At 48.5% G+C, this 16,335-nt stretch overlaps 1 protein-coding gene across 1 annotated transcript in view; it reads right to left on the bottom strand.

Annotated features, from left to right (window-relative positions):
- Nucleotides 1–16,335, bottom strand: part of XPNPEP2 (X-prolyl aminopeptidase 2) — a 107,586-nt gene that overhangs the window by 38,564 nt on the left and 52,687 nt on the right. The window contains exons 5-9 of the mRNA XM_075322371.1: nucleotides 11,571–11,675; nucleotides 9,685–9,771; nucleotides 9,087–9,233; nucleotides 2,982–3,083; nucleotides 1,683–1,764 (exon numbers count right to left, since the gene is read on the bottom strand). Of these exons, the coding sequence (XP_075178486.1) occupies nucleotides 1,683–1,764; nucleotides 2,982–3,083; nucleotides 9,087–9,233; nucleotides 9,685–9,771; nucleotides 11,571–11,675 (523 nt within the window). The remainder of the gene's footprint in view (nucleotides 1–1,682; nucleotides 1,765–2,981; nucleotides 3,084–9,086; nucleotides 9,234–9,684; nucleotides 9,772–11,570; nucleotides 11,676–16,335) is intronic.

Below are 16,335 nucleotides of genomic sequence, written 5' to 3'. Positions count from 1 at the left end.
GTGATACAATGTAACGAGTCCTCACCTGTGTGACTGCACTGTGATAGGAGGTGATACAATGTAACGAGTCCTCACCTGTGTGACTGCACTGTGATAGGAGGTGATACATTGTAACGAGCCCTCACCTGTGTGACTGCACTGTGATAGGAGGTGATACATTGTAACGAGTCCTCACCTGTGTGACTGCACTGTGATAGGATGTGATACATTGTAACGAGCCCTCACCTGTGTGACTGCACTGTGATAGGAGGTGATACATTGTAACGAGCCCTCACCTGTGTGACTGCACTGTGATAGGAGGTGATACACTGTAACGAGCCCTCACCTGTGTGACTGCACTGTGATAGGAGGTGATACATTGTAACGAGCCCTCACCTGTGTGACTGCACTGTGATAGGAGGTGATACATTGTAACGAGCCCTCACCTGTGTGACTGCACTGTGATAGGAGGTGATACATTGTAACGAGTCCTCACCTGTGTGACTGCAGTGTGATAGGATGATACATTGTAACGAGTCCTCACCTGTGTGACTGCACTGTGATAGGAGGTGATACATTGTAACGAGTCCCCACCTGTGTGACTGCACTGTGATAGGAGGTGATACATTGTAACGAGTCCTCACCTGTGTGACTGCACTGTGATAGGATGTGATACATTGTAATGAATCCTCACCTGTGTGACTGCACTGTGATAGGAGGAGATACATTGTAACGAGTCCTCACCTGTGTGACTGCACTGTGATAGGAGGTGATACATTGTAACGAGCCCTCACCTGTGTGACTGCACTGTGATAGGAGGTGATACATTGTAACGAGCCCTCACCTGTGTGACTGCACTGTGATAGGAGGTGATACATTGTAACGAGTCCTCACCTGTGTGACTGCAGTGTGATAGGATGATACATTGTAACGAGTCCTCACCTGTGTGACTGCACTGTGATAGGAGGTGATACATTGTAACGAGTCCCCACCTGTGTGACTGCACTGTGATAGGAGGTGATACATTGTAACGAGTCCTCACCTGTGTGACTGCACTGTGATAGGAGGTGATACACTGTAACGAGCCCTCACCTGTGTGACTGCACTGTGATAGGAGGTGATACATTGTAACGAGTCCTCACCTGTGTGACTGCACTGTGATAGGAGGAGATACATTGTAACGAGTCCTCACCTGTGTGACTGCACTGTGATAGGAGGTGATACATTGTAACGAGTCCTCACCTGTGTGACTGCACTGTGATAGGAGGTGATACATTGTAACGAGTCCTCACCTGTGTGACTGCACTGTGATAGGAGGAGATACATTGTAACGAGTCCTCACCTGTGTGACTGCACTGTGATAGGAGGTGATATACAGGTGAGGGCTCGTTACAATGTAAGTTATCGGGGGGCCGGGGTCTCACATTTTCTGGGACAGTTCTTAGTTATCGGGGGCCGGGGTGTCACATTTTCTGGGGGTTCTTAGTTATCGGGGGTCGGGGTGTCACATTTTCTGGCACAGTTCCGGGGTGTCACATTTTCTGGGGGTTACTCCGCCGTTTATCAGCGGTTTTTACGCTTTGTGCAGATGTTTTCTCTCAGTGAAATATTTAAGGGAAATATAATCCTCTCCAGACTCCGCGATACGGGGCGACTTTTACTTGTGACGCGGCTTCATTTTTCGATGGCCGGCGCTTCACTACCTGATGGAGTCCGTGGTCAGGAGCGAGTACGAGTAGAAGAAGGGATTGTACGGAATATCCTGTCCGCGGAGATTGAAGAGCCCTGCGGGAAAGAGAGAGCGGGTCACAGCGCGCCCGAGGCTCCGGGGAAAGAATGGATACACCTGGAAGAATGTGATCATTGCAGAATGAATATTGCAGCGTGTGGGCCGCACCTCACTGCTCAAAGCGCGTTCAGCTCTGCTACGTCTGCTGCTCCGGAGACCTATGTATTGTACAGTGTAATGGCCATTGTGAAGCAATATCGGGGGCTGTGTAAGGCTATGTTCACACACTGCATTTTTCTTAACCACAAAGATGCAACATTTTTGGCCCCAAAAAAACGCACTCGCAGAAAAAATGCATTTAAAAAATGCATGCTCTTTTACGCGTTTTTACCCATTTTGTCCAGTGCGTTTTTTAAGTTAAATCTATTGCCTGGAGGCTCAAAAACACAAAAAGAATTGACCTGCTGCATCTTCAAAAACGCAGCCAAAAAAGATGCCCAGTGCAGACCGCAAAATAGAAATCTCATAGACTCTGCTGGGGAAGGAAATGCTGCATGTGGGGGCTTCATTGTGACCTCAAAAATGCACCAAAAAATGCATTAAAAGATGTCCTGTGTGAACATAGCCTAAGAATGTGGCTGCCGGTCACTGAGCCCCGGCCACCAGACAGCTCGCTGTCCCCTCTGCGGTGAAGACACGGGGGATTGCCGGCTCGCTGTCCCCTCTGCGGTGAAGACACGGGGGATTGCCGGCTCGCTGTCCCCTCTGCGGTGAAGACACGGGGCATTACCGGCTCGCTGTCCCCTCTGCGGTGAAGACACGGGGGATTACCGGCTCGCTGTCCCCTCTGCGGTGAAGACACGGGGGATTGCCGGCTCGCTGTCCCCTCTGCGGTGAAGACACGGGGGATTGCCGGCTCGCTGTCCCCTCTGCGGTGAAGACACGGGGGATTGCCGGCTCGCTGTCCCCTCTGCAGTGAAGACACGGGGGATTGCCGGCTCGCTGTCCCCTCTGCGGTGAAGACACGGGGTATTGCCGGATTTTCCCTGGTGCAGGACACAGACTCCCTAAACGCCTCATTATCTTGTTTTGGAGGCTCCCGGGATGTTATATGAGGAGGCGGATTTGGGAACAACCCTCGAAGAGTATTAAGGTATAACACATGAGGAGAAGAGAGAGCAGAGGTCCACGAAGACCCCAACTGAGACCTCAGATGACCCCCATCCACTGCGTGGCCCCCCCATATTATCCCTCTCCTGGCGGAATGACCTACATGCGCTCTCCTCCAGCGATGACAGCAGGACCGCCGTCGGCTTCTGGGGATGTTGTTCCATCTGTTTCCGGATATCGGTCACTTTTTCCTGCCAGGTGCTGCCTGCAAAAGAATGGAAAATACAACTCAGGATGCCAAAAACAGGGGTAAACCGGCCAAAAATCACCGAATAAATCAAAGGAGGAGACGGCAGACAGGACAGTGACCGGATATCCTGATACTAGGGGGAGATGACCAAACCCATCCCCCAGATTCATGGACCCCCCTCTATCTGCCCTTGTACCCTGCACAGGATTCCCCCTGGACATAGCAAAGTGAGCAACCAGCGGTATGGGGGGCACAGAGTGGTATGGGAGGTGGTATATAGCAGTACGGGGGGCATAGAGCGGTACGGGAGGGAGTATATAGCAGTATGGGGGACATATAGCAGTACGGGGGGCACAGAGTGGTATGGGAGGAAGTATACAGCAGTATGGGGGGCATAGAGCGGTACGGGAGGGAGTATATAGCAGTATGGGGGGCATATAGCAGTACGGGGGGCACAGAGTGGTATGGGAGGAAGTATACAGCAGTATGGGGGGCATATAGCAGTACGGGGGGCATAGAGCGGTACGGGAGGGAGTATATAGCAGTATGGGGGGCATATAGCAGTACGGGGGGCACAGAGTGGTATGGGAGGGAGTATATAGCAGTATGGGGGGCATATAGCAGTACGGGGGGCATAGAGCGGTACGGGAGGGAGTATATTATTATTATTATTATTATTTATTTATAGAGCACCATTGATTCCATGGTGCTGTACATGAGAAGGGGGTTACATACAAAATACATATACAAGTTACAGTAGACAGACTAGTACAGAGGGAAGAGGGCCCTGCCCTTGCGGGCTTACATTCTATAGGATTATGGGGAGGAGACAATAGGTGGGGTGTAGGTCAGGCGGCAGCTCCGCACGGTGGTCGGGCGGCAGCTCCGCACGGTGGTCGGGCGGCAGCTCCGCACGGTGGTCGGGCGGCAGCTCCGCACGGTGGTCGGGCGGCAGCTCCGCACGGTGGTGGGGCGGCAGCTCCGCACGGTGGTGGGGCGGCAGCGAGTTCATTGTAGATTGTAGGCATTTCTGAACAGGTGCGTTTTCAGGTTCCATTTGAAGTTTGCAAGGGTAGGGGATAGTCTGACGTGTTGAGGCAGCGAGTTCCAGAAGACTGGGGATGCTCGGGAGAAGTCTTGGAGTCGGTTGCGTGAGGAGCAAATGAGAGAGGAGGAGAGAAGGAGATCTTGGGAGGACCGGAGGTGACGTGTTGGAGTGTAGTGGGAGAGTAGTTCAGAGATATACGGAGGAGACAGATTATGCACAGCTTTGTAGGTCAGTGTGAGTAGTTTGAATTGGATACGGTGGAAGATTGGAAGCCAGTGGAGGGACATGCAGAGGGGAGAAGCGGGGTGGTATTGAGGAGAGGGGTAGATCATTCGGGCAGCAGAGTTAAGGATGGACTGGAGAGGGGCGAGCGTGTTGGCAGGAGGCCACAGAGGAGGATGTTGCAGTAGTCGAGGCGGGAGATTATGGGGGCATGCACTAGCATTTTAGTAGATTGCAAATTGAGGAAAGGGCGGATTCTGGAAATATTTTTGAGTTGAAGACGGCAGGAGGTGGTGAGGGATTGGATGTGTGGTATGAAGGACAGGGCAGAGTCAAAGGTCACTCCGAGGCACCGAACTTTGGGTACTGGCGAGAGCGTGATGTTATTTATTGTAATAGATCAGGTGGAGAGTGTAGGGGAGATGGAGGAAAGATGATCAGTTCAGTTTTGGCCACATTGAGCTTTAGGAAGCGAGAGGAGAAGAAGGAAGATATAGCCGATAGGCACTCTGGGATTCTGGACAGCAGAGATGTGACATCTGGACCAGAGAGGTAGATCTGAGTGTCATCGGCATATAAGTGGTACTGGAAGCCATGGGACTTTGAGTTGTCACAGGCCAAATGTGTAGATAGAGAAAAGTAAAGGTCCCAGGACAGAGCCTTGAGGGACACCAACCGAGAGATGGCGGGATGAAGAGGTTGTGTGGGAGTGGGAGACACTAAAAGTGCGATTTGAGAGGTATGAAGAGATCCAAGAGAGGGCGAGGTCTCTGACACCAAGGGAAGAGAGGGTCTGTAATAGGAGGGAGTGGTCAACGGTATCGAAGGCTGAGGACAGGTCTAGAAGTAGGAGTATAGAGAAGTGCTTGTTCGCTTTGGCAGTAAGCAAGTCATTTGTGATTTTAGTCAGGGCAGTTTCAGTGGAATGATGAGGACGGAAGCCGGACTGTAGGTTGTCAAAGAGAGCGTTAGAGGAGAGGTGGGAGGAGAGTTCAGCATGGACGTGATGTTCCAGGAGTTTTGAGGCGAATGGGAGTAGTGATATGGGGCGATAGCTGGCAGCAGAGGTTGGGTCGAGGGAAGGTTTCTTTAGGACTGTGACTGTTGCATGTTTAAAGGCAGAAGGGAAGCTACCAGTTGTTAAAGATAGGTTGAAGAGGTGGGTTAAGGCTGGAATAAGGATGGTGGTGAGGTTGGGGAGGAGGTGGGATGGGATGGGGTCAAGTGCGCATGTGGTGAGGTGCGCTTTTGAGAGAAGACGTGAAAGCTCTCCTTCGGTGATGGTGGGGAGGAAGTTTATGGGAGAGGGGCAGTGGTCAGTTACATGAAGGGGTTGTGGTGGCTGAGCAGAGAAGACTTGCCTTATTAGGTCAATTTTTTCTTGGAAATAGGTGGCAAAGTCTTCTGCAGAAATGAGGGAGGTTGGAGGGGGCAGTGGTGGGCGAAGGAGGGAGTTGAAAGTGTTGAATAACTGTTTGGGGTTGTGTGTTAGAGAGGATATGAGGTTTTTGAAGTAATTCTGTTTAGCGGAGGTGAGGACTGAACGAAATGTGTGAATTGTGTTTTTGAATGTGGTGAAGTCTTCCTGGGAGTGCGTTTTCTTCCAGCGCCGCTCTGCAGCCCTAGACCTTTGCCGAAGTTTTTTAGTGAGGCTGTTGTGCCAGGGCTGTCTATTGATTCGTCTCACTCTGCCATGCACAAGAGGAGCGACTGAATCAATAGCTGATGTGAGGGTGGCGTTGTAGAAAGTGGTGGCACTGTCTGTGTCGTGGAGGGACGATATGGAGGACAGTGGGAGGATAGAGTCGGCGAGGGTGTGCATGTTGAGGTGTGCAAGGTTTCTGCGGGGATGTGCTAGGTGCTGGACAGGGGGGGTAGGTGAGGAGGACAGGGCTGAAAAGGTCAGAAGATGGTGGTCAGATAGGGGGAGGGGGGAAGTTGTGAGGTCAGAAAGGGGACAGAGGCGGGTGAAGATAAGGTCTAGTGTGTGTCCATCTTTGTGGGTGGCAGAGGTGGACCACTGAGTTAAGCCGAAAGACGAAGCAAGGGAGAGGAGTTTGGAAACAGCTTGTTGGTGAGTGTCAGTGGGGATGTTGAAGTCACCCATGATGATGGTGGGAATGTCAGCAGAGAGAAAGTGTAGAAGCCAGGCAGAGAAGTGGTCGAGGAAGGCAGTGGTAGGGCCCGGGGGTCTGTATATGACAGCCACTTGGAGGTTGGAGGGAGAATAGATGCGGACAGAGTGCACTTCGAAGGAAGGCAGGACAAGGGAGGGTAGAGGTGGGATTGTGGTGAAGTTGTAGTTGTTAGAAAGAAGGAGGCCCACTCCTCCACCTTGTCTATTGCCAGGGCGAGGAGTGTGGGTGAAGTGAAGGCCACCGTAGCATAGTGCAGCTGGGAAGGCAGAGTTGGATGGTGTCAGCCATGTTTCGGTGATGCCCAGAAAGGATAGATTGCTGGAGGTAAAGAGATCATGAATGATGTGCAGTTTATTACACACTGAACGGGCATTCCACAGCGCTCCTGAGAGAGGGGGCGGCGGAGTCGGTGAGAGGGCAATAGTTTTTATGTTGGATAGATTGCGGTAGTTACTATTATGTGGAGAGTGGTGGGTGGGTGATAAAGAGGGGTGTACCATCCATGGGGGGCCAGGATTGGGGGCTATGTCACCAGCAGTGAGAAGGAGTAGAGAAAGGGAGAGCAGGTGGGAGAAAGAGAGTGGACGGCATGGTCTGCGCGATATTAGGAGCGATCTGAGGTTCAGGAGTAGGTCAGCAGATGAGGACAGATGAGAAGGCAGGAGGGAGGGGGAGATGAATATTTGTTTAGAGGGAGCTGGGGTGTGGGGATAGCGAAGGAGAGTGAGGAGGAGAGGGGCAAAGACTGTGAGGGCATAGGTGAACATGGTGGGGGTAGTGTGGTAAGTATGTGATTTAACAAGTAATTTGTGTCAGTGGCAAACTTGGTTAGAAAGAGCTGAAGTTTACCTTCTGGTCACGTCTGCTTCAATTCTGGTATATTTCTGACACTTATGAGGCACTTATCCAGAGGCACGCACACAGACCATATAGCATATATATAGCAGTATGGGGGGCATATAGCAGTACGGGGGGCACAGAGTGGTATGGAGGGCATACAGCGGTACGGGAGGGGGGGGGGGGCACATTTACTTCCCCAATTAAGTGAATAAGAATTTCCATGAAAACATTAAAAACAACAAAAATATTCTCTTGTTTTCTTTTTCTTTAGATTTATTGAGTTTGTTTTCCTGTTAAAAAAATTGTTTAAAAGAACCGAACTTTTTAAACAATTTTTTTATCTATACTGGCTAACACGGTACAAAGATATATTTTACTTGTTTTCCTGTTCAAATGGTAACATTTCTCCATGTGATGCTGCGGTGACATCAGGAGCTGCACTCATCATGCTGCTGTCTGCAATGGTTTTCATCTCACTGCTGCCACCTGCTGCTCGCAGTCAGAACGTGCAGGATATGTGACGAGAAACGTGGCGCGTACGTGAGGCCCGAGCAGACCGGGACTTGTAAGGCTGAGCTCACATGTCCAGTAATCATCCGCTCAAATACGTTATCAAAAAAAGTTGTGCAAATACAACTTTATCTGTTTTGAAAAAACGGATTTTTGCAGGATCTGTTTGTTTTTTTTCTTATTTTTTAACATGGGAATCTCTGGACAATGGATCCGTTAACAGATTCCTATTTCGCCATCTGTTTTTCGCTCATTTGTAAAGGATCCATTTCTTTCTTACTTTATCAGTTTCAAATGGAAGATAAATAGCGATAGATCCATTCTCCATAAACTTCAATATTAAAACACACATGGTGCAGAAAGCAATTTTTTCAAAATGGACAAAAAAGTTGTATTTGCAGAACTTGTTTGCCAACGATCTCTGCAGGATCCGCTCTAACAGCCGATTACTGAACGTGAGATGCCTTATACCACCACTGATGATTAGCTTCAGCTGCAGTCCGCGCCGTGCACACAGTCAGTCAGGCACCGCGCACACAGTCAGTCAGGCACCGTGCACACAGTCAGTCCGGCACCGCACACACAGTCAGTCAGGCACCGTGCACACAGTCAGGCACCGTGCACACAGTCAGTCCGGCACCGCGCACACAGTCAGTCCGGCACCGCGCACACAGTCAGTCAGGCACCGCGCACACAGTCAGTCAGGCACCGTGCACACAGTCAGTCAGGCACCGTGCACACAGTCCGGCACCGCGCACACACAGTCAGTCCGGCACCGCGCACACACAGTCAGTCCGGCACCGTGCACACAGTCAGTCAGGCACCGCGCACACAGTCAGTCAGGCACCGCGCACACAGTCAGTCAGGCACCGCGCACACAGTCAGTCAGGCACCGCGCACACAGTCAGTCAGGCACCGCGCACACAGTCAGTCAGGCACCGCGCACACAGTCAGTCAGGCACCGCGCACACAGTCAGTCAGGCACCGTGCACACCTTGGGATTTTTGATCACTTATTTCATCAGAATTTGTTGCCAAAACCAGGAGCGTCTCCAAACCACAGAACAGAGGTCGATCTTTCCATTATAGTTTTCTCTGTAAATTCCACTCCTGGTTTTGGCAAAAAACCTGATGCAAAAACCTTGATGTGTGAATGAGGCCTCCCAGGCACGGACTATGGTAGAGCCTATTAGTGTAGAGAAAATGGAGCCAAACATTATGTCCTGAAATGTAACAATTAACAGCTTCTCTCATTCCTCACCTACAAACTGATTGGGGATGGAATAGATTTGGTTGTCCGGGAGGTCGGGGCGCTGCCTCCCCCACACCTCGTCCACCAGATTGTTGGGTATGGAGCGGAGAATCTTCCCCGAATCCTCCAGTAAGCTGTGGTAGGATTGCCAGTCGTCTGGGAAAGAGACAATATCACGTTATCACATCTAAGTGGCCACAACACATCGTGCTCAGTATTTCCTGTGTTTTCTGGAGTAACTGAGTGTGGAAAATGTAGAGAAATGACCCAACCAGACCTGAAGACATCAGCTGTGATCTGACCACAGCCTCCATTATGCTAAATGTTCAGTGTGATGGAAACCTGCGTTCTGCCACTGATAAGACCATATCTATAGTGGACGTTAGACTCTACAGAGTCTACATCTTCACATATAGTGACGCGTACAGCAGACTGCCTCTGCACACTGCACTGACTTGTCTTCCACACTGAGGTCCCCATTGAGGGGGTCAGTTCTTGCGGTGCCCGATCGCTTGTGAACTTTATATTAACTTTGAATTATTTTTAAAGGGACAAAAAAAAAATACCTTTATAAAAACAAATTTTTAAAGTTTAAAGTGCAACATACTTATAGAAAAGAGGAAAGGGTCAAAGCCGATCTCATCCCCGTCCTTCAGTTCTTGTAGGATCCAGGACACAATATCAGAAGTGGAGACTGGATACAAAAGTAGCAGATTATAAAACAAACAAGAAAGCAATAACAACAGCGAACAATACAAGAATACCATCCAACGCACGTTTCGATCGCCTTCTCTCCCTGATGAAGCTATAACCACAAGGGAATTTATATTCTGGCGAAACATGCGTTGGATTGTTTGGGGGCTTATCTTGGTGGGGATACCCTTTGCTGGGATATGCAGCATTTGCTGCACATAGCACTTTTTGCTCCTAGTAACCTGTTTACCGCCACATCTATACCCTATAGGCAATGTTACCAGCATGTTTATTGTGTGTTTGTTACAGCCAATCAGGCCTTTACATATTATATTTTGCCAGAATTTGGGGTATTTAATGTCTCTTGTGTTTGAGACTGCTACACATGTTGTACCAACGTATGATCTATTTAATATGAGACATTCTCTATTGGTCCAGATTATAGGCCCTCCATGGCTCGGGTTATGAGCCCTCCATGGCTCGGGTTATGAGCCCTCCATGGCTCGGGTTATGAGCCCTCCATGGCTCGGGTTACAGGCCCGCCATGGCTCGGGTTACAGGCCCGCCATGACTCGGGTTACAGGCCCGCCATGGCTCGGGTTACAGGCCCGCCATGGCTCGGGTTACAGGCCCGCCATGGCTCGGGTTACAGGCCCGCCATGGCTCGGGTTACAGGCCCTCCATGGCTCGGGTTACAGGCCCTCCATGGCTCGGGTTACAGGCCCTCCATGGCTCGGGTTACAGGCCCTCCATGGCTCGGGTTACGAGCCCTCCATGGCTCGGGTTACGAGCCCTCCATGGCTCGGGTTACGAGCCCTCCATGGCTCGGGTTACGAGCCCTCCATGGCTCGGGTTACAGGCCCTCCATGGCTCGGGTTACAGGCCCTCCATGGCTCGGGTTACGAGCCCTCCATGGCTCGGGTTACGAGCCCTCCATGGCTCGGGTTACGAGCCCTCCATGGCTCGGGTTACGAGCCCTCCATGGCTCGGGTTACAGGCCCTCCATGGCTCAGGTTACAGGCCCTCCATGGCTCGGGTTACAGGCCCTCCATGGCTCGGGTTACAGGCCCTCCATGGCTCGGGTTACAGGCCCTCCATGGCTCGGGTTACAGGCCCTCCATGGCTCGGGTTACAGGCCCTCCATGGCTCGGGTTACAGGCCCTCCATGGCTCGGGTTACAGGCCCTCCATGGCTCGGGTTACAGGCCCTCCATGGCTCGGGTTACAGGCCCTCCATGGCTCGGGTTACAGGCCCTCCATGGCTCGGGTTACAGGCCCTCCATGGCTCGGGTTACAGGCCCTCCATGGCTCGGGTTATAGGCCCTCCATGGCTCGGGTTATAGGCCCTCCATGGCTATGGAGCCATTTTTCTGTCCCTGCTTATGGGTCACTCATCCCCTTTCCACGTGGTTTTTAATGGTTTTATCATCGGCCGTTCCTTTTTGATTCTTTGTGCGTCTTGTTTATGTTTTTGTACATTCCAATAAACATTGTTGTATTTTGCACCCTTTATTCCTCTGGTTCTCCTGGCTTTGCTGCATGTAATGGGTAAGTGCTGGTCACTGTTACTCCCAATGGGGGCAGCCGTGAACTTATATTGTTACGTTATGGTTATGAGGTACGTTTTTCTCATATAAGAATATAGCCATCACATTATATCTACAGGGGAAGAAACCACACATCTTTTCTGGGGTCCGCTTGTCTTTGTACATATTCTGCACACCGCTTTCCCAGACTCCTGAATGGCTTCTCTGTGCACATCCCCAAAGCTTCACATTTGCTGCGTCGTGCATTTACTAACTTGTCTTCTGCAGTTCCCAGTTGCAGTCCATCTGTCGCTCCGCCTGGGTCCAGTACCGGCTGTCAGTGAAGACGGCGGCTCTGGTGAGGGTGACGGCGGCAGAACCTGCAACGACAGCACAGACACTATGGAGCCATCAGGGTGAAGACCGCGAGCCTCAACACCTATCATATAACGAAAAAAAGACTTCATCATTCTTATCGACGAGATCTCTGCTTGCTGTCAGTGAATACGCAATGTGTTTGGATTTTATAAAGTCTTAGAAAGTCTAAGAAATATTACACATGTTTTTATCTTGCTTGGACTACAACCAAGGGGAGACGGCGGCGTCTGGGCAGCGGCAGACTATAGGGAAACACATGGAAATTATTTCATCTGGAAAATAACCATGCGGCCATTAAACGCCCTATCTGCAGGATTGCACCGCTCCTGGGCCTCCAGATTGCACTGGCTCATGGTATCATCATGGAAGCCTTGTGGCAGTCTCGTGGCACTCGTGGTATCCTCGTGGTATGCCTTGTGGGTTGACATTTTGGACCAGCATAGTTACTGAGCCATTGTCCGCACTGTGCGCTCCCTGAACCAGCTGCAGCACGGAGGCCCTAACACTCTCCATATTGAGCGATTCCATCAGTGGCAGAGCTGCGCTTACAAGCTCATACACAAACAGGTTGCAGGTGCTGTGTTGATAACCTAGGAAATTGCAACTGCGTCACCAGACAATTCTCATCAAACATGCACCGTGTCAAGAAACGGTCCCCCCCAGGGGTCAGGTCTCACCTTTTATGTTTATGTAAAATGCTTTTATTCACTGACAGCAAACACAGATTAAGGATTAAGAAATAATACACAAGATACATACAGTAGATACAAGGGGGAAGGGGGGGAAATCACTGAACTTTTCCTAATAATGAAATAAAAAAGAAAAAAAGGAGCCAGCACGATCTGAAATTGGCATGCATCATATAAAAAGTGAAAATTCACAGATTTATTCCAACTGTACTATAATAAAAAAAAATGAGATTTTTAGCAAATAATTGATCAATTTTTTGAGCCACCCCTGCCAACGTCACGGCAAATCTCAATAGGGGGGTCCTACTCTACATTCTGTATTTCATGTGCCATGCGGCCTCCTAGGTAAAGTTAAAAGCAGAACCATAATGGAGCACACATACCTGTAACCTGTATATAGCCGCTTCCATGTTGCAAAAAGGCACTTGTGGATAGAGACCAGCCCAGGTCCCAGCATGTGGAGCAAGCTCTACACATACCAGGACTATATCAGAACTGACCCTCCCAGTGCCAGACTGCAACCATTGATAAAGGCGGACCAGATCCAAGATGGTGCTTAATTAGCATTGCCTGTGGAAAGGGTGAGGCAACTGAATGTGAACAGCCACCAACAGGAGGAATACATTGCAAACCAAAATCAGGCGTGCATGGTATGGTGATGGTCAGTCACCAGAATTGTAGCATAACTACAGTCATAACAGAGAAAAAGGAGCCAGCACGATCTGAAATTGGCATGCATCATATAAAAAGTGAAAATTCACAAATTTATTCCAACTGTACTATAATAAAAAAAAAAAAAAAAAAAAATTGAGATCCCTATTGAGATTTGCCGTGACGTTGGCAGGGGTGGCTCAAAGAATTGATCAATTATTTGCTAAAAATCTCATTTATATTACAGTACAGTTGGAATAAATCTGTGAATTTGCACTTTTTATATGATGCATGCCATTTTCAGATCGTGCTGGCTCCCCTCTCTCTAATAATGAAATATTATAAACACTAAAACAAAATCTAAAGCAGTTCTCTCTGAACATTGCTGTAACACCTGACAGTGATCAGCCGCCCACCCATCACTCATCAGCTACAGATAGAGACCGCTGCAAAGTCAGGATTATATCGTCTGTTTCCTGCCGTGACCTCAAGATCAGATCCACAAAATCCTCAGTGATAGAAAGCAAAGTAATAAACCCGATCCCCCACATCAGATACAGTGTAATAAAGCCGATCCCCCACATCAGATACAGTGTAATAAAGCCGATCCCTCACATCAGATACAGTGTAATAAAGCCGATCCCCCACATCAGATACAGTGTAATAAAGCCGATCCCCCACATCAGATACAATGTAATAAAGCCGATCCCTCACATCAGATACAGTGTAATAAAGCCGATCCCCCACATCAGATACAGTGTAATAAAGCCGATCCCTCACATCAGATACAGTGTAATAAAGCCGATCCTTCACATCAGATACAGTGTAATAAAGCCGATCCCTCACATCAGATACAGTGTAATAAAGCCGATCCCTCACATCAGATACAGTGTAATAAAGCCGATCCCCCACATCAGATACAGTGTAATAAAGCCGATCCCTCACATCAGATACAGTGTAATAAACCCGATCCCCCACATCAGATACAATGTAATAAAGCCGATCCCCCACATCAGATACAGTGTAATAAAGCCGATCCCTCACATCAGATACAGTGTAATAAACCCGATCCCCCACATCAGATACAATGTAATAAAGCCGATCCCTCACATCAGATACAATGTAATAAAGCCGATCCCTCACATCAGATACAGTGTAATAAAGCCGATCCCTCACATCAGATACAGTGTAATAAACCCGATCCCCCACATCAGATACAATGTAATAAAGCCGATCCCTCACATCAGATACAGTGTAATAAAGCCGATCCCTCACATCAGATACAATGTAATAAAGCCGATCCCTCACATCAGATACAATGTAATAAAGCCGATCCCTCACATCAGATACAGTGTAATAAACCCGATCCCCCACATCAGATACAATGTAATAAAGCCGATCCCTCACATCAGATACAATGTAATAAAGCCGATCCCTCACATCAGATACAATGTAATAAACCCGATCCCCCACATCAGATACAGTGTAATAAAGCCGATCCCCCACATCAGATAAAATATAATAAAGCCGATCCCCCACATCAGATACAGTGTAATAAACCCGATCCCCCACATCAGATACAATGTAATAAAGCCGATCCCTCACATCAGATACAATGTAATAAAGCCGATCCCTCACATCAGATACAATGTAATAAAGCCGATCCCTCACATCAGATACAATGTAATAAACCCGATCCCTCACATCAGATACAATGTAATAAAGCCGATCCCCCACATCAGATACAGTGTAATAAAGCCGATCCCTCACATCAGATACAATGTAATAAAGCCGATCCCTCACATCAGATACAGTGTAATAAAGCCGATCCCTCACATCAGATACAGTGTAATAAAGCCGATCCCTCACATCAGATACAATGTAATAAAGCCGATCCCTCACATCAGATACAATGTAATAAAGCCGATCCCCCACATCAGATACAATGTAATAAAGCCGATCCCTCACATCAGATATAATGTAATAAAGCCGATCCCTCACATCAGATACAATGTAATAAAGCCGATCCCTCACATCAGATACAGTGTAATAAAGCCGATCCCCCACATCAGATACAGTGTAATAAAGCCGATCCCCCACATCAGATACAATGTAATAAAGCCGATCCCCACATCAGATACAGTGTAATAAAGCCGATCCCCCACATCAGATACAATGTAATAAAGCCGATCCCCCACATCAGATACAGTGTAATAAAGCCGATCCCCCACATCAGATACAGTGTAATAAAGCCGAACCCTCACATCATATACAATGTAATAAAGCCGATCCCTCACATCAGATACAGTGTAATAAAGCAGATCCCCCACATCAGATACAGTGTAATAAAGCCGATCCCCCACATCAGATACAGTGTAATAAAGCAGATCCCCCACATCAGATACAATGTAATAAAGCCGATCCCCCACATCAGATACAGTGTAATAAAGCCGATCCCTCACATCAGATACAATGTAATAAAGCCGATCCCCCACATCAGATACAATGTAATAAAGCCGATCCCTCACATCAGATACAGTGTAATAAAGCCGATCCCCCACATCAGATACAATGTAATAAAGCCGATCCCTCACATCAGATACAATGTAATAAAGCCGATCCCCCACATCAGATACAATGTAATAAAGCCGATCCCTCACATCAGATACAGTGTAATAAAGCCGATCCCCCACATCAGATACAATGTAATAAAGCCGATCCCTCACATCAGATACAATGTAATAAAGCCGAACCCTCACATCATATACAATGTAATAAAGCCGATCCCTCACATCAGATACAGTGTAATAAAGCAGATCCCCCACATCAGATACAGTGTAATAAAGCCGATCCCCCACATCAGATACAGTGTAATAAAGCAGATCCCCCACATCAGATACAATGTAATAAAGCCGATCCCCCACATCAGATACAGTGTAATAAAGCCGATCCCTCACATCAGATACAGTGTAATAAAGCCGATCCCCCACATCAGATACAGTGTAATAAAGCCGATCCCTCACATCAGATACAATGTAATAAAGCCGATCCCCCACATCAGATACAGTGTAATAAAGCCGATCCCTCACATCAGATACAATGTAATAAAGCCGATCCCCCACATCAGATACAATGTAATAAAGCCGATCCCTCACATCAGATACAATGTAATAAAGCCGATCCCCCACATCAGATACAGTGTAATAAAGCCGATCCCCCACATCAGATACAGTGTAATAAAGCCGATCCCTCACATCAGATACAGTGTAATAAAGCCGATCCCTCACATCAGATACAGTGTAATAAAGCCGATCCCCCACAT

The sequence above is a fragment of the Anomaloglossus baeobatrachus genome, chromosome 9 (genome assembly GCF_048569485.1).
Source record: "Anomaloglossus baeobatrachus isolate aAnoBae1 chromosome 9, aAnoBae1.hap1, whole genome shotgun sequence".
Classification (NCBI taxonomy): Eukaryota; Metazoa; Chordata; class Amphibia; order Anura; family Aromobatidae; genus Anomaloglossus; species Anomaloglossus baeobatrachus.
Note: the sequence above shows the minus strand (reverse complement) of the source record. Positions and strands in the feature narration are given on the sequence as shown.